Below are 19397 nucleotides of genomic sequence, written 5' to 3' on the forward strand. Positions count from 1 at the left end.
TAAAATTTCAACACAATAGATCTTGTGGTGATGGAATAATTTTTTTCTTTACTGCAGTGGTGATTACAGGAATCTACACAAGTGATGAAATAGCATAGACTATATGCACACATTCTACCAACATTAATTTATTAGTTTTAATACATTATCCTATAGTTACACAAGACGTAACAATTGAGAGAAACTGAGTGAAGAGTACACGGGACATTGCTCTACTCGTTTTTCAAATTAAAAATATAAAAACTTGGCCAGGCACGGTGGCTCATGCCTGTAATCCCAGCACTTTGGGAGGCCGAGGTGGGCAGATCACGAGATCAAGAGATTGAGACCATCCTGACCAACATGGAGAAAGCCGGTCTCTACTAAAACATACAAAAATTGTCCGGGCATGGTGGCACGCACCTGTAGTCCCAGCTACTTGGGAGGCTGAGGCAGGAGAACTGCTTGAACCCAGAAGGCAGAGGTTGCAGTGAACCAAGATCGTGGCACTGCACTCCAGCCTGGCACCTGGTGACAGACCGAGACTCTGTCTCAAAAAAATAAATAAATAAATAAAAACATTGAGAGAAGGATGGGTACGCATTAAGATTCAGACACAGACCGGGCGCGGTGGCTCAAGCCTGTAATCCCAGCACTTTGGGAGGCCGAGGCGGGTGGATCACGAGGTCAAGAGATCGAGACCATCCTGGTCAACATGGTGAAACCCCGTCTCTACTAAAAATACAAAAAATTAGCTGGGCGTGGTGGCACGTGCCTGTAATCCCAGCTACTCAGGAGGCTGAGGCAGGAGAATTGCCTGAACCCAGGAGGCAGAGGTTGCGGTGAGCCGAGATCGCGCCATTGCACTCCAGCCTGGGTAACAAGAGTGAAACTCCGTCTCAAAAAAAAAAAAAAAAAAAAAAAGATTCAGACACCATTATACCACCCTAAAGCTCAGTTACCAAGAAAGATTTTTTTCTCTTGATGGCACCATCTTTCTCTGGTGGCACCCTTCCAAGGAAAAATACAGTACTTAAAAAGAATGTTTAAAGCCTATCTGGATTTGGCATACAAATCCATTCCTTCAGTAAAACATCAAGAGGTCAGTTAAAAAAAACAACAACAACAACAAAAAGTATGGGCTGTAAAGGTTGTGCTTATGTGGAAAAGAGATGGGATAGGGGAGGTTTGTTTAGTGACTATGGTTCAGAAGCAAAATTTGCCTGTTTACAAAGCTAGTTTAAATTTCTGATTAATTCATCCCTTTTGCCAATTTTTTTCTGAACTAATTTTCACATTTTGGAATTCAAAGCAGCTTTGTCACTGGAAAATTTTTGAAAAACAGCCACTCTGGAGGGAACCTATCACTATCAATCCATTGAAAAACTTCACTGCACTCCTATCACTCACAGGCTTGGTAAGCTAAAGGGTATGGAGATAAAACACATTTGGATGCAAAATGCTCCTTACTGTCAAGTGCTCACGGTCTTGGGAAAGAGGAATGTAACCACAAAAGATAGCCACAGTCACCACAAATGGATTGGCAGAAAACAGACTGATGTCTCCTCTCAACCCATCTTTTCAGAATATATGCCACACAGAAAGTAAGCTAAGGATTGCACTGAAAACTGGAGATTTTATTCTCTTTCCCTAGACAGCATATTGTGAGTTTATGTTGATCATCACTGTGTCCCTAGCAACTGACAGGGAAAACACTCAATGCTTATTTGTTCGATCAATGAATGAGTGAGTGAGTGAGTGAGTGAGTGAATGAAGGAAAAAAGGTGAAAGGGGTACACGAAGGGAAAAGAGAATTAACCAAGCAGCATACTGGAACCCTGAAGACTAAGGTGACCTGTGAGAAATTTGCAATGGATAAAGGACATTTAAGTTAAATGATGTCGAATATTCAATTCTAAATTATTTTTACATAGGCACAAAATGAGTCCCTCCCATTTGCTCTCAGAATTAGACAAAACTTGTCACATCAACCAATCTCTTATGTGAGTAATTTGGGGGAAAACAAAGAAAGAGAGCTGAGTTCCATGTCTAGATCATTAAGAAATAATGAGAAACAAGACACATGAAAGTTAAGCAGAAGCAGAAAGAGCCAGAGGTCATTTTAAGATGACCTGGGAGTACACAAATCTCAAGGAGGGCAATGGACCTCCTCCTTTCTTACAGGATACCGGATAATTTGTTTAATCCTACTTTACTTAAATCTAAAAGGTCTAAGAGACTTCACCTCACTTTTTGGGCCAATAGTCTGCGCATTTTTTGTTTAAGACAATAAGACCAAGAGATATTTAAGGGAGAATAAAAGGAAAGCAAAGAAATATAAATTTTTAGAAAATAAAGTTGGTATTCCCACTCCTAGATATGCACACAAAAGAATTAAAAAACAAATCACTATGTATACAACAGTGTTCATAATAGACAATTATTACAAATAAGTGCCCATCAACAAATAAACAAACTGTTGCATATACTGTGAAAACTGATTACATGAATTGGAGTTATTGTCATAATCAATTCAGTTAAATCAAGAGATTAGGAGAAGAAAAGAGAAGCACATGGGGCAGAAGTGCCTGCCCAGGTATTATCCTGCAAGCCAGCTGCCAAAACAACCAAATGCCATAAACTTAAAGAATAGCTTTACCTAGTAGCTGCCGTAACAAACTGCCATGGCTCTAAAACTAGTTTTACCTACTGCTATCACACACCAATTAGATCTTGCCAGCTCCTGGAAACCTTCCTATTGCCAATGAGAGTTCTTTCAAAGCCATATGTAACATTTCTCTTTCTGATAAAAACCCCAACCTTTCTTTGTTCTTTGGACATACCAAAGACTACCCTGGTCTGTGTATATGCCTCAAATTGCAATTCTGTTTTTTCAAATAAAATGTTTAGAAAAAGAAGAAAATAAATTTTTATCTAGAAAAAGGAGGCAACAAATAAGAAAACTCTAAAGGCAATAAAGTAACCAATGAGTAATCTATGATTTATGGTGATTTTTACCTTGTTTTGTCTGGTTTGGCCATCGTATAATCCAAAGACGACATTTCCCTTATCATCCTAAAAAAAATTAACCAGATGTTTATTAAATGTCATTGTTTAGGAAGTTAGAATGTTATTGGTTTTCAAACCAACCTGCGATAACTCAATCTTAGCAGTAAGCAGTCTAAAAGATGCTTTCTGTGCCTGTCAGAGGGAGATTGAATCCGATTCAGGTAGTCATTTGGGCTCAAAGAATGAAACAGATTAAAACAGCATGGAGTTCAGTGAGTTTGGGGAACTGTTTAGTAGGACTAAGCATGGTGAAGGAATAAATCTTTATATACTTCCATTTATGTCTCTGAAAATATACACATGATAGATAATAGGGATGCCTAGGACAAGTTCATAATGCTTTTATAAGTAAAACACAGTGACTCACACAATTCCTTAAAGGCAGCATTCTAAGACACAACTTAATTATTTTTACTATAAAGAAGTACAGTGATATAACTGTGCAAAGCAAACTAGCTGTTTGGATTATTTATGTGTACTTACTAAAGTTAAATTTTTATTAGAACACTGACATTGAAAACACACTGCTAAATAACAATGCTACATGTGCCTGTAGTCCTAGCAACTGGGGAGATTGAGGCAGGAACTCAAGGAACCCACTTGAGCCCAGGAGTTTGAGACTGCAGTGAGCTATGACTGTGCCACTACACCCCAGCCTGGGTGACGAAGCAAGACCCTGTTTCTAAAAACAAAATAATAATAATGTTTCAAAAGTCCGAACATATCTACATCTGAAGAGAGTAATCATATTTTATATTTTCTCCAAGCATAAAATTTTAATATATTAATTAGGTTTAAACATCTTGTACTTAGTATATTTTGTCTAGAAAATGAAATTGTTCATTGATTCAAAAACTAAGTATGTCAGATGTGCTCATTTAGTTTTATTTAAAAATGAAGCAATATTTAATAATACTAAATCTCTCTCTCTCTTTTTTTTTTTAACAGGATCTCGCTCTGTCACCCAGGCTGCATGCAGTGCAGTGGTACAATCTTGGCTCACTGCAACCTCCACCTCCTGGGTTCAAGTGATTCTTGTGTCTCAGTCTCCCAAGCAGCGGGAATCACCATTCCGAGCTCATTTTTGTCTTTTTTTTGGTAGAAATGGGGTTTTGGCAAGGTCAGTCTCGAACTCGTGAACTCAAATGATCTGCTGGCTTCAGTCTTCCAAATCGTTAGGATTACAGTTGTGCGCTATCATGCCCAGCCTAATACTACCAAATTTCAACCACTTTATTCAATCTCACACAAAGTTATATGTTAAGATTAATTGCCAACAAGTTTATTCATTACCCCTCAATAAGATACAGTACAGAATTCTGTAAAAAGAGAAAATAAATGATTAAAAACAGTAAATTTACATTTTATCACAATAAAAAATACAGACATACCTTATAGGTATATATGATATTTCCATTTCTTTCAATGTTTAATACACGTAAGCTCTCATAATCATTTTCTAAAACATCTGAAATGGTAACAGTAGGTTAATACTCAGCAAAAGATGGTTAGAAACATATTTAACCAATATATTAGTGAAGGAAGTCAAATATATACTAATAATTCTATTATATAAAATTTAAAAACAGGCAAAACTAATTTCTTTCATGAGAGGCACAAACAGTAGTGACCTTTAAGGAAGGGGAAAGCCACAGTGATTGAGGAGTATCTCAAGTGAGCCTTCTTAGGTGTTGGTAATGTTAAATGTCTTAGGTATACTGATATAGTCTGTAATAACACACGGAGCGCACGGAGATATACTCTTTTCTTTGTGAACGTTATACAATAAATTTCAAGTATCAGTTTTTGCTTTATGCATTTTGAGGCTACATCACTAAGGGCATATGAATTTGGAATTGTTATAGCCTCCAGGAGGATTAACCACTGTTAGGCTCTAAGCTGAGCTGCCAGATGTCTGAGTAGTCAATTAAAACAGTAAGGTTTAAAAGTTAATATTAACTTTTTAACAGTCAAGCTTTTAATCACTTACTGTGATGCTATAAAGGAAGAGGCTAAGCAAGAGAAAGTGCTAATGTCCCTGCTCTATTTTCTCCTCATGAAATGGTGCTGTTGGCCAAGGGTCAGGTCAATCAGCAAAATATGGTGCTATCTTCACTATCAAGGGAGCTTCCCAAAAACGTTCCTGCAGTATCATGGATCCAGTGGCCAAGGGTAGGTAGAAGGAGAAGAGCTAGGAGTGGGAAAGTATTTTGCTGGAGAAAAAGCAGTCTTCAAAGCTCCCCTCTTACCCGTGCTGAGGTGGTTTTAGTGGTTTAGAGGCACCTGAGAAAAGTCTCTGCTGAAGGCCTCCAAATGAAGAACGTGGGCTAGGAATGCAGCTATCCATAAGGGTGTGGCTGGCCAGCCGGACCTGAGTCACAACAACTACTCATTGCCAGGACTACAGTGCACTGGCCATACACCAAGTTGGATTGAGGGAGGGCAGCTTTCTCCAGTTAGGCCTGTCAGATAAAGCCTTTGTAACTGTATATGGTTGGGTCTGAAAAATTACACATAAGGTTTTAAACTAGAAGCTGGACTAGCAACCCTTTATTCATTAAACAATATCCTTTATTTCTAATTATTTTTACTTTACGTCTTTGTCTGATGTTAATACAATACATGAGCTTGGTTAGTGCTTGCATGATACAGCTTGTTATTATTAATCTGCTTGTGTCCTTATATTGAAGATATGTTTTATAAGCAGTATCTACTTGAGATTTTTTTCCCCAATCTGACATTCTTAATCTTTTAATTGGGGTATGTAGTCCATTTACATTTAATGTAATTACTAACATATTAGGTTGATATTTATCATAGTATCACCTGTTTTACTCTTGTTCTGGACTAAGTTTATTATTTCATTCTATTACCTATTAACTTGTCAGTTATATGTTTTTGCTATTCTTTTATTAGTTATACTAAAAGTCATAACATGCATCCTTGACTTACTAAGTTTTAGTATTATGTGATGCCAAAAAATGGAAAGCAACTGAAATGCTCATGCATTGTTAATGGGAGTATAATTTAGAAAACTGGCAGTATCTAATAAAGCTGAACCCATGACTCAGCAATTGCACTTGTACATACATCCTCAAGAGAAATATACACATATATTTAGCAAAGGACACATAAGAATGTCTATAGTACTACAGTACAATATTGCCCAACCCAGAAACCCAAACTATCCATTAAGTAAACAATGAATAAATTGTGTTATATCCAAACAATGGAATAGTACAAAACAATAAATTAACATTCTGCAATAACACATATGAAACTGAGCAAAAAGCTGGGCATGGTGGCACATGCCTGTGATCTCAACACTTTAGGAGATCAAGGCAGGTGGATCATCAGTTCAGAAGTTCAAGACAAGCCTGGCCTAGATGTTGAAACCCCATCTCTACTAAAACTACAAACATTGGCCAGGTGTGGTGGCGCCTGTAATCCCAGCTACTCAGGAGGCTGAGGCAGGGAACTGCTTGAACCTTGGAGGCAAAGGCTGCAGTAAGCCGAGATGGCACCAATGCACTACAACCTGGGTGACAGAGTAAGACTCTGCCTCAAAAAAAAAAAAAAAGAAAGAAAGAAAGAAAAGAAAGAAAGAAAAAAAAAACTGAGCAAAAGAACGTCCCTCACCACCAAAAAAAAGGTACAAATTGTATGTTTCAATTCACATACAAGTTTTCAGTAATATGTACAACTAATCTACAGTGTTAGATAAGTGACTGCTAGAAAAGAGCATGAAGGACTTCAGAGGTTTCATTAATGTTTTCCTTCCTGTTCTGAGTCCTAGTTGCATTAGTGTGTTTCACTTTTGAAAATTAACGGAGCTGGGAACTTGTAATTTGTGTGCTTATCTGTATGAAAGCCATATTTTGCTGAAGGACATATAGACTCTTTACACAAAACATTTAACTTGCAAGGTAACTGACCATCTTCCTTCTGAAATTTTAGGATATTTTTCCTAATTCTACAGTTAAAGGATTTGAACATTGGTAGATACAGCATTGTAATCATTACTAATTGAACAGAAGTGTGTATTTTCCTAATTTCCTCAAAAGTTATCCAAAATTATGGTACAATGGCTCATGCCTGTAATCCCAGCACTTTGGAAGGCTGAGACAGGCAGATCACCTAAGGCCAGATCACCTAAGGTCAAGTCCAGCCTGACCAACATGATGAAATCCAATCTCTACTAAAAAATACAGAAAAGTAGCTGGGCATGATGGCATGGACCCGTAATCCCAGCTACTCAGGAGGCTAAGACAGGAGAATTGCTTGAGCCCAGGAGGTGGAGGTTGCAGTGAGCAGAGATTGAGCCATTGCATTTCAGAGCAAGACTCTGTCTCAAAAAAACAAAAAGATAAATTGCGTAAATTTGACTCATTTTTTCCCATACAGAAAGTTTATGTGTTAATTACATTCATTATGACAAATTCTAATATTCAGATAAAACATATGCAAAATATCTAAAACTCAACAAATTTCCATTTGTATTCCTAATAAAAAAGGAAAAGACAAGGTAAAAAATAAGGGTAATTGTTGAGCTAGACACCTGCACTGGAGCTGGAGGGGAAACATTCAAAGAGAATAGCAGGTTTCACTGAGAACTTAGACATCATCCTGAGATCTCTCTTCCCCACCCCTCACAAGAAAAAGCTTTCAGATCTCCCAGGGGCAGGGCAAAGGGACAGGGCAAAGTGTTTTCTAAACATAGGTATATATGTTTGTTAATAGATAGACATGTATATGGAGCCGTCAGACTCACTTCACATTGAAGGATAATAAGGATAATAATTTGGCCTCTTGGAGACTAGGATTTAATCAGTTTTCTAAGCCAAGCTTTATGGCTCTTGCCTGTAATCCCAGCAATTTGGGAGGCTGAGGTAGGAGGATGGCTTGAGCTCAGGAGTTGAAGACCAACCTGGGCAACACAGCAAGACCCTGTCTCATAATAATAATAATAATAAGCTTATAGCTAAGCAGCACTTCACAATTTAGAGAGTTCTCATTTCTATCTCATCTGCATTGTATAAGGTATTCCAGGCTTACAATACTTTCCAATGAAATAATGATACCTGACCAATTTGCAGTGAAAAGGTGGCATAAACTGATCTCAAACCTAGAAAAAGGTAAACAGAACAATGGGCTGAGTGTCCTGTATGAAGCTTACAATGACAAAATGGGTAATTACTGAAAAGCCCTTTGAAAGGTAGATATTGTAGACATCTAAAGATAATTTCAGTGAGTTTTTCATCCTGTACATGACTCAAAACTTCTGGAATGCAATGTGTCAATATTTTGAGAAGTATTTTTTTCTTTCAAGATTATAAGTATGCTAGGAGAGACTGCTGCAAAAGTACATTTAAAAGATTTCGGCTGGCTGGGCACAATGGCTCACACCTGTAATCCCAGCACTTTGGGAGGCCGAGGCGGGTGGATCACGAGGTCAGGAGTTCCAGACTAGCTTGGCCATCATAGTGAAACCCTGTCTCTACTAAAAATACAAAAACTTAGCCGGGCATGGTGGTGCACGCCTGTAATCCCAGCTACTCGGGAGGCTGAGGCAGGAGAATTGCTTGAACTGGGGAGGTGGAGGTTGCAGTGAGCCGAGATAGCGTCACTGCATTCCAGCCTCAGTGACAGAGCAAAACTTCATCTCAAAAAAAAGAAAAGAAAAGAAAGGTTTCGGCTAAGATAAGAAACTCCTTTACAAGAAATCTTGCTAAATCCAATTTGCTTGCAAAACCGTATCTATTTTCAGATTACTATAATATGAAGAGAAAAAAAATTATCCAACAAATGCACATTGCAAGAAATGGTACATGCTTATCCCATTAAACTAGTGGTTCTCAATTCTGGCTGTCTTAGAATCCGTAGGGTAGCTTTTTAAAACAACACCAATGCTCCAATTCATACCCAAGATACTGATTTTACTGAGCTGATGTGGAGCCCACTCTCTGGTGTATATGTATGTGTTTTAGGTTCCCCAGGTGACTTTAATGTGCAGCCAGGGTTGAGAACCACTGAACTACAAATTTACATTACATATTAAGCAATATTCATTACAGGGCATAACTTGGACCATCTTATAATGTAACCATGGTAGACAGAGTTGAAAGAAATAAAAATAATGCTTTCATGGGAACATTATGTAATAACTGCAGGGCTGAATAACACTGCAGTTAAGTACATGGTTCACACTTCAAGGACATTTGAAACACACAAATTTGGTAATGTTGGAAATCCAGAAGCTAATGTCTCACCACACGCTATTAAGCCATTGGCTCTTCCTCCCTAGACTAGTTGCCCATGTCTTAACAAACCTTTATAAAAGAAGTATTCAGTAACCTCTTTGCTTATTCATTCTGACTCTTCTCCCAGTAGTTCCTCACTGGAAAGTCCAGAGGAAGAAGTTTAGCAATTTCAAATGAGGAAATGTTTAATTTTGCAGTTTAGTGTACTCAGTGCTCATGAAGAGAACAATGTAGCATTTTGATAGATAAGATACTTGCATAAATAAACCTACAAAAGAGAGTACCTAGATACTAAAGGTATTGACAAGTCATAGCTGTTATAAAAGAAAAGGTCGTTGGCCAGATATTCTCATTCATTTCAATCTATTCTTTGCCAAACAAAAGTGATTTCACTTTACAGGAAGAGCTTTGTCAAATGTTTTCATTTTATCCCAAACTGCTATGAGACAAAAAAAATCAAAGTATTTGTCTTTCTAATGACCACACTTAAGGAGAAAAATGTCATGCGGCCTTTTACAAAAATTTGAACTAGTTCCTAATACATACATCAAGAGGTGATCAAATATGATTATACCTATAACATGACTATTCTACAAATAATTCATATAAATCCTCAGGCTTAAGATGACCAGTTACAATTCCTAAACCTATGAAGTAAACATGATGTGATTCATATTTCATATTCTGAGTAAAATATGTTAAGAAGCAAGAGAGAGATGAGAATTAGAAAAGAAGACTAAGAATTAGCAGGAAAAAAAGTTAAAAAGTAAGATAGTGCAGGCCCAGTTGCTGTATATGAACAGTTTGAGCTCTTTTTTGTAATATAACTTAAACCTGTTATTTCTGTGCTGTCTAATAAATCAGATTCAGAACCCTTGAAAAAAAAAAAAAAGTAAGATAGTGGCAAGAAAATAGATTAAAGAAAAAAAAAAACGACGAAAACAAAGTGACAAAGGTAACCCTCTGGCCCCCAGATCAATCCAGTAATACATAGGAGGCAACAACAAAAAAAGGCATTACGCTTGAATCAGTCATTTGGTAAAATATACCACTTGCCTGGCAAAGATTACAACATATGAAAGACAAGTCAATCTGGTGTATCACAAATCCAAGACTAATAAAAGCAGACAAGAAAATCTACATCCTTTTCAGTCTTAAATATTGACATTTAAATGTTAGAAAACTTACATATTGCAGATCTTATTTTCTTGAAGATGTGATCAATCCCAAAAAGGGATTAAGCACTGGACACAAAAATCAACAGATAAGATCTATTATGGGCTGGGTGCAGTGGCTCATATCTGTAATCCCAACACTTTGGGAGCCTGAGGCGGGCGGATCACAAGGTCAGGAGTTTGAGACTAGCCTGGCCAACATGGTGAAACCCCGTTTCTGCTAAAAACACAAAAAAAATTAGCCAGGCATTGTGGCGTGTACCTGTAATCCCAGCTATTCAGGGGGCTGAGGCAAGAGAATTGCTTGAACCTAGGAGGCGGAGGTCACAGTGAGCCAAGATTGCGCCATTGCACTTCAGCCTGGGCGACAGAGCAAGACTCCATCTCAAGAGGAGGGAAAAAAAACTGTTACAGTGCTCTATTCCACCAATAGATAGAATATGTCATGTTTTTAAGTGTGCTAGTTATGAGATCAACAAAAAATAGCCTAGGATGAAATCAAGCAAAACATGTGCAGAACCTTCATGGAGAAAATTCTAAGACTTATTGAGAGTCATTAAAAAGGATCTAAATAAATAACAAGCTATACCTTGTTCATAGCTGGGAAGATATAGTATTGTAAAGATACTTATTGTCCCCAAGCTGATCTACAGAGGCAATGCAACTATAGGAAATCCAAATCAACTTTTTGGTGAAATTTGACAGGCGGATTGAAAAATATATATGAAAAAGCAAAGGGCATACAATAGCTAAGACACTCATGAAGAATACTAAGTAAGGGGACTTACCTACCAGTTATCAATACTTATAAAGTATAGTTATTAAGATATTATTGTCATGTCAAGGTGAGATAGTGGAACAAAATGAACTCAGAAAAGGAGACCTACATAAAGAAGCTTGATATGAAAGAACTAGCTTTGTTGTAGGAAGTAAAATGACTAAAATAACCAATATTATTTGGTTAATAATATTGAAACAACTAGCTATTAATTTTTTCAAAAAATTTGGACTCCTGTATATCACATAAAAATTAATTCTAGGTGGATTAAAATAAAAATGTGAAAAAGAAAACCACAAAGCTTCTAAAAGTAAATATTAAAAATGTCTTCATGACTTCAAAATAGGATTTAAGATATCTAAAAGGACACAAACTATAAAGAAAAACCTGTAATTTAGACTACATTAAAATTAAGAACTCCTGTTTATCTAAGGCACCATCACAAAGTGAAACAGAAGTGACAGGTTGAGAGAAAAATATTTGCAACACATAATAAAGAACAAGGATCCCAAAAACATAACCCCTAAAAAAAACCAATTAAAAAAATAGGAAAGTGGACAAAAGGATGAATAGACATTTCACAGACAGGGAAATTCAAATGGTCAGTAAATACACAGAGATGCTCAACCTCAGAGCACAATGAAATAATTAGTCCTACCAGTTTGACAAAAAAAAAATTTAAATCTTGAACTGTCAAGGGCTTGTGAGGATAGTATCAGAAATGTTTCCACACCACAAATAGGGGTGTTGATAAGAACACCACTTTGGAAAACAATTTGGCACTGCCCAGGAAAGATGAAGATATGTACAGCCTACGACTCAGCAACTCCACTTTTAGACATATATTCTAGAGAAACTTATGCCTGTGTGCACCAGGTGGTTAGAGTATTGACCATGTAGTAAACCCCAGAAACCCCCCAAAAGTCACCCACTGGAAAAAGACGTTGGGTTCCTTAGGAAGCACTCTGAGACAGAGTTTAGTACCCAGTATGTTCATCAGGGAGTGCTCAGGAAAGTGGGATTAACACCTGTAAAAGGAAGGAGAAAGGGCAGGGCTCTGTGGCTCACACCTGTAATCCCAGCACTTTGGGAGGCCAAGATCAGTGGATCACCTGAGGTCAAGAGTTTGAGATCAGCCTGGCCAACATGGTGAAACCCTGTCTCTACTAAAAATAAAAAATTAGCTGGGTGTGATGCCATACGCCTATAGTCCCAGCTACTCAGGAGTCTAAGGCAGAAGAATCATTTGAACCTGCGAGGCAGAAGTTGCAGTGGGCCGAGATTGCACCACTGCACTCCAGCCTGGGCAACAGAGTGAGACTCCGTGCATACCCCCCCCAAAAAAAAAGAGGAAGGAAAAGGAAGTAAGCCGTGGTAGGGTGAGAAGTCCAGCAGCAATGCAGGCCGAATATCCTTGGGTGACCTTAGGTCCCCCACAGAGGAAGCTTCAGAACTGAAATGGAGTTGTCCCATGTTAAGTCAAAATGGCCAGGCCTTTAAAGCCCCTCCATCCCATGTGGGCCACACCCAAAAGGAAGTGAAGTAGGGTAGGGCAGCCCTCTGCCAGGCAATCCCTGAAGGGGCTGACGGCTGAAGACTGCCTCCCGAGTATACTATAGCACCTGGGACAAGCTCTTCTTTGAAAGAATAATCTAAGCAGTGCATCTCCATGTCCACCATCTTGTTGAATTCGCATGATGGAACACTATACAGCAGTGAAAATTAATGACCTGTAGCTAGCCAGTCAACATGGATAAATCTCACAATACTGAGGAAAAAAATAATAAAAAAGAATACATACAGCATGCTTTCATTTACTTAAAGTTCACAGCCAAGCAAAATATTTTGCCTAGGGAGATATATATATGGGTTAAAACTACAAATAAAGACACAGTAATTTTAATATAAAAATGTAAATGGTTGCTAACCTAGGAGGTGAGGATGAGAGAAAAATAGAATCAGAAAAGGGTACATAAGAGTCTTCAAGAGTCTTGACATTGCTCTATTTCTAAGCTGGGGAGTGGGTAAGTGGTTGTGCTTTATTATTTACAGCTATAGGTTAAAATATTCTTTTATGTAGTTGTTCTGATTTTTAACAAGTATTGTCTTTTATTTCAGGAGAAACCATTTGTTCAACCCCAACCAGAAGCAAATGCAGTAGCCAAATCTGTTCTCCTTCCTCCTTGACCCCTTGTTAACCAAAATGTTATATTGTAGGCACAGAATTTCCACAGCTGACTTAGCCCAGCTCTGTTTTGCCAAGAATGTGTCATACATATTTCATGAGACTTAGCACCTCTAAGAAAACTTCAATTGTATTTGTTGATGTAAAAATATTAAGGCTTCAAATTTAGAAAGCAAGTATGCATAGAGGCGGCATTACAATGGTATAATTATTCATAATTTACATTTGAAGAGCTAGAACTTTGAAAGGGTAATCAATTGCACAAATGTGTATAACTGCTGTGTTAGAAATGAGACAGAATTGCAGATTTCCCTGCCACTGCTATAAATTACAGTAGAACAGGAATTAATTTGTGTGGGGGTATTTTTGAGCTACCACCCACTGGTGATAATCAGAGGTAATAATTCTCTTAGTGTAACAGGGCTAATATCTTGCCAAGATATTTTCTCTGAAAGAGCAAAATACTACCAGCAACAGAAAAGTTAGTATTTCCAGAAAGTTTACCTCCTGAGAACCCAGGGCTACCTGTTATTTAGGGGAACAAAATTACATTTTGTCAGTACACAAATTTATATTTCTTCAGAGATGATCGAAAGATACAAAGAAACCAGGTCCAAGTGGGACACAGACAGCTTTGCAAGCGCAACACACATTACTGAAACATAAGACTGTGGCATTTCACACTTCATCTAACTTCTCATTTGCAGACACCTGCCATTTAGCAAAATAAAGTGGGAGTTCAGAAAAAGGAGTACTTTGTGGTACAAGGCAGAGCTGTTTCAAAAAGTTAAGCCTGTAAAAACTTTTCAGACATTTGAGCGACTTTTTTGTTCTTGTTGTTAGAGTCTCACTCTGCTTCCCAGGCTGGAGAGCAGTGTCGCAATGTCGGCTCACTGCAGCCTCCACCTCCCAAGTTGAAACGATTCTCCTGCCTCAGCCTCCCGAGTAGGTAGCATTACAGACAGGCGTGTGCCACCGCGCCCAGCTAATTTCTGTATAAAATTCTTCCTTGACCACCATCCGCCACCTCAAAAAAAAGTAAAAGCCTTACTAATCATGACACGAATGCAAACTCAATGAATATGCTACACAAACATACAACTCCTTTTTGGAACTAATGATTAACATTCCAAGCCAAGGAAACCTCAAATAATTCCGCTATAGTCACAGGAGAATGTGAAGATACAAGACAGCAACTTGATATGTAACTTACATCAAGAAAACTTTCACCAGCATTTAGGGGAAAGGAGTTGTAGATGTAGGTAATTTAATAACCACTTCGGATAAACGTCCTCCAAAGTCAACAGTTAAAGGAAAACGAAAGGGGAAAAGGGAGGAAACTCACTGAAATGGGCAGCGCTGTACGCACAAGGTGAGACCCACAGGCATCATTGCTTTGAAGCTGCATTTAAGCTCTGAGGCGCCAACATTTACAGAAAACTTAACTCAGTGAGAAATCACAAAGTTCCCTTCTTTAAAGTAGATCAGTGCTGGGAAGGCTCAAAAGTTACTTTCGTTTCCTCACCGAACCATCAGAAAGCCACCACTGCGGGCAGTGGATTCCCCTTCTCCCCGAGTCGGCGGGGCCGGGAGCCTAGCCGCAAGCGCGCAGCCGCAGCCGGCACAGGTGCGGAGCTCCGAGCGGCTGGGGGCTCTCGCTCCCCCGCGCTCAGCCTGCACGCGGCCCCTGCCCTTTCGCACCTCACCGCCGGGCTCCGTGTCCCCTGAGCCATGGACACGGTTTGCAGAAACATGTCTCGCACATGTGGGGGCAGACTGCTTCACTGATAGGTACAGGTGATTCGCTTGATGGCTACAGATTCTTCCCCAAAACGCGAATCTTCCAGGAGTCCACCCCACCCCCGCCCGTCTTAGCAGAGCCCTGCAGGGCCGATGAACCCTCCAGGAGGCGGGAGGCAACCGCTGACAAGAGCACGACCTTCTACCCTCGCCATGAGGTGATGCTGAGGGAACCAACAGCGTCCCGGCCTTTCTACCAAGGGCTAATTCCCGCCGGCCCGCAGCAAGCCAGGCGCCTCAGGCTTCCCCCGCGGCTGGGTGAGGATGGCAAAGTCAAAACAGCCCTTTGAGGAGGCGAGCGGCGCTCTCGCACCAGCCTTCCCAGAGCTGCGGGACCCAGGCTGCTCCCTTCGGGGTCCGAGCCCCCGGGGGTATGAGGGACTCCCACTCCCCGCCCCAACCCCGCCCCAACGCGAGCCTCGGGCACCTGCACCGCCGCTTCCGGCCCCGCGGGCCTCGGACGCCTCCCTCTGCGCCCGCAGCCACGGGAGCACGTCCTTCCCGAGCTCGAAGTCGGCGACCAGGCGGAGAGCCATCGCCCGGACGCAGCCACCGGGTGGCTCTGGGGCCCCGCGCTGCGGGCATTCCCGGGCCCGCGTGGCCGCCTCGCCCTCGCGTCCCCGCGCCCGCCCCCTCCTTCCTCTCCCCCGCCCCCCGCTGCTTTCGGTTCTGCGGCGCCCTGGCCTGAGCAGCCCCGGCACCGCCTCCTCCCGGCCCGCGGCCCTCGGCCCTCAGCCGGTACCTGCGCCCGAGCCAGGCACAGTGGGTTGGGGTGGGGCGGGGAGGACCGGACGTCAGGACCAGGCCGCCAGGCCGGGAGGCCTCCGCGTGCTCCCTCGGGGCTGAGGACTGAGCGCGCAGGGACGTGGGCGCTGCAGGGCCCTGGCGAGGCTGCTAGCTCAGTGGCTTCCAAACCTGGAGGGCAGGCCTATTTTCTTGATTCCCCAAGTGACTCCACTGTGCAGCAAAGTGTGGAAACCAACTTTCCTTGACAGAGCTTGGTCTCCTGGAGATGTTCGGGATCACCACAGAAGTAGGCCTTCTCTTGGGCCTATTCGCCCCAGCTTTGGTGCTTTTAGTGTTAATAAGGTAATGAGTTGCAGCTGGGAGCGAGTGAATACGGTGATTCCACTGTAAGAGAAACATTAAAAAGGGTTAATCCGCTTCCTTAAACAGCTGCTTCTTGGCCTTTTAATTCCCTGCACTGGTTCCAGGAAGCTGAATTACCTAGGATTCCCTCTGCGGAGATGTCTTTAAAACGTGCTCTCATCTTCCAGGGGCACCTGTCATCTTGGGTGCCTTCTCACCTCCTTCCTTCTCCCTACAAATGGGTTCAGTACTTTCATAATCTCGCCACTCCTCAGCGTTCTCTTCGTTTAAGTGCACACCACTGGTAACACTGGTCGCCATGCCTTTGCAACTGCCAGATCCAATTCACCCTGAACGTCAACGCCAGATTATTACTCTCCCCCAAACCGAGCTTCCTCCTCTCTCTATGCAGAAGACCTAGAGTAACAGCTCACTGCCCCGAAATAACGTGTCTCCTCTTTACCAGAGCCTTCAGTCCTTTACATTTAAAAGTTCAAGTCTAGGTTGACTTGGCTTAAGCCACTCTTGACTCCAGCCTCTTCCTTCTAGAAAAACCTCCAGGTCCTTCTAGCCTAGCTCCACAGAGCCTTCTCCTCCCAGCTGCAGCCCACAGGGACCCCTCCAACCCTAAACTTCTAGAGTAACGTTGCTAGTGCACCTCATTTGATACTACTGCCTTGGGACATGAAAACTGAATCTTGAGTCTCCACACAAACCCTCTGTCCTTTGCCTCCCACCAGGGGCTAACAGAGCACTCTGGAAGGTGCTCGACAATTACTGAAGAATGAGTGAACACAGTAATAAAGAATGCTTTTTCACGTTTCTCGAAGTTAAGGTCTGAAAACTACTTGCATTGGCATCATCTGGGGCACTTTTTACAATCCAGACCCTCGGTCTCTAGTCTAGACCTGGGCAAGACCCAGGAATATGCATTTTACCCCATGCCTTGGGTGATTTTTAGGCTAAGTTTGAAAACTACTCCAACTAAATGTAAAAGAAAGTATTGATTTTTTTCCCTCTAGAGACATGTTTCTCCAACTGATGTAGTGGATGACTTCAGGTAGAACTCCGTTACTCACCACCATATACAGATGAAAGTCCTTCCACTTGGGAAGTGCATGCAGATTTAGGATAAATGCCTAATGAAGCTGCTAATACTGTCAGTGAATAAAAGGAAGGCCACTGGAGCCCCCGAGGAGCTACTGAAACTAGTATTTCATATCAAATAAGCTTGTTGCCTTCGTCATACAGAAACATTGTTTGCCAATTTTTAAAATTCGGTAAGTTTCCATTGTTTTTATTTTTGCAGTTCTATTTTTGCCAGGCAGGACTGATTTTATAGTCAAGCAGTGATGATATAAAAAATTATCTTCAAGGCTGGGCGCGGTGGCTCACGCCTGTAATCCCAGCACTTTGGGAGGCCGAGGCGGGTGGATCACGAGGTCAAGAGATCGAGACCATCCTGGTCAACATGGTGAAACCCCGTCTCTACTAAAAATACAAAAATTAGCTGGGCATGGTGGCGCACGCCTGTATTCCCAGCTACTAGGGAGGCGGAGGGAGGAGAATTGCTTGAACCCAGGAGGCCGAGGTTGCGGTGAGCCGAGATCACGCCATTGCACTCCAGCCTGGGTAACAAGAGCAAAACTCTGTCTCAAAAAAAAAAAAAAAAAAAAAAAAAAAACTTCAAATTAAGTGAAAAAGCCAATGCAGAGAAGATGAGAAATAATAATAATAGAAAGATGTGGCCAAAATCATGAGGGTGCTATATGAAGACACGTGTATCCGTCAGGATTAGATTCACCAGAAGTTAATAAGAACTCAGATTAACAGTAAATTAAACACACAGATTTTATTCTGTCACCTATCTGGAGGTAGGCAGAATAAGGCTCTTATGGCTGGTTCCCGAATTTATCAGGGACCCAGGCTCCTTCCAGTTCTTTGTTCCACCTGATCTTGAGTGTACCCTTGTTCTCATGATCCAAGAGGATTGCAGAAGCTTAAGCCATCATGTCTGCATTCCAGAAATCAGAATGGGAGAGGAGGAATAAAAAGAGAATGCTACCTCTTTTAAGGATACTTCCCAAAGTTCTACACATTTCTACATATGTTTCACTCACCAGAATTTAGTCACCTGACCAAATGCAGCTTTCAAGGGAGGCAGAGAAATATACCTGGCCAGTGATGTGCCCAGATAAAAACCAGGAGAGTATTACTAAAGAAGGTGGGGCAATTGGATATTCAAAAGCAATTAGAGATCTCTGTCAGAGTGTGATACCCAATTCTGGCCACTGAGTTGTAAGGAAACCTCTGCTACAACAGATTTTTCTATTCTTAAAACAAGAGACATGGGAAAAGATGGTCCCTTTGAGTCTTTAGGTATTTCGAGGTCTCGATATGATTGCTGGAATTTTAGCCATCTAACTAGCACACTTAAAATGGAGGCATTGGAGTCAGGGAGAGTCCAGAGGACTGCAGAGAAGAGGAACCTTGGTATATTATTTTTGGAGCCATCCTCTGCCCTTTCTGATATTAGAGATGATGAATTTCCTATTGTTTAAATGACACTGAGTCAGACTTTTACCTGCAACCAAGGGTTTCCATTTTAAGGAGTGATCATTTCAAAATTTAGGACACAGGCCAGAGCACTATGATAATATGTTTTTGTTTGAACACTTATTAGAACACATTCTATATTTTGTATTGTTTTATTAACATAAAATAAAGTTAGGTTGAGGGAGTAGGCTTACAGGAAAAAGCTCAGGTAAGCAAAAAGAGTTGGTTCCAGAGCCCTGATAACCTAAGGACCTCTGGATTAGATCACCTGAAAGTTATTCTATGTATTATGCAAGCCAGTTTGAGTTGGGTTTTCAGTTATTTGTGTTAAAAGCATCTTAAATAAGGGATTTTTGAACTTTTTTTTTTTTTTTATTGAGACGGAGTTTCACTCTTTGTTACCCAGGTGGGAGTGCAATGGTGCGATCTTGGCTCACCTCAACCTCCGGCTCCTGGGTTCAGGCAATTCTTCTGCCTCAGCCTCCTGGGTTCAGGCAATTCTTCTG

General features: G+C 40.9%; 1 protein-coding gene across 8 annotated transcripts in view; it reads right to left on the reverse strand.

The window, feature by feature from the left end:
• The window catches only part of GSAP (gamma-secretase activating protein), a 99075-nt gene extending 83213 nt beyond the window's left edge, over nucleotides 1–15862 (reverse strand). For 6 of the 8 annotated variants that reach the window (XR_012512074.1, XM_010344633.2, XM_003921133.3 and 3 more), the window contains exons 1-3: nucleotides 15674–15844; nucleotides 4440–4516; nucleotides 2998–3054 (exon numbers count right to left, since the gene is read on the reverse strand). Coding sequence is in view for 5 of the 8 variants with exons in the window: in XM_010344633.2 (XP_010342935.1) it covers nucleotides 2998–3054; nucleotides 4440–4516; nucleotides 15674–15782 (243 nt within the window). In the remaining 3 variants the exon portion in view is untranslated. Of the gene's footprint in view, nucleotides 1–2997; nucleotides 3055–4439; nucleotides 4517–14791; nucleotides 14806–15673 lie in introns of those variants that run through there. The other 2 variants (XM_074379300.1, XM_010344656.2) reach the window with 2 other exon arrangements.
• Nucleotides 15863–19397: the final 3535 nt, after the last annotated feature.

Source organism: Saimiri boliviensis, chromosome 10, assembly GCF_048565385.1.
Source record: "Saimiri boliviensis isolate mSaiBol1 chromosome 10, mSaiBol1.pri, whole genome shotgun sequence".
In the NCBI taxonomy this organism is placed as follows: Eukaryota; Metazoa; Chordata; class Mammalia; order Primates; family Cebidae; genus Saimiri; species Saimiri boliviensis.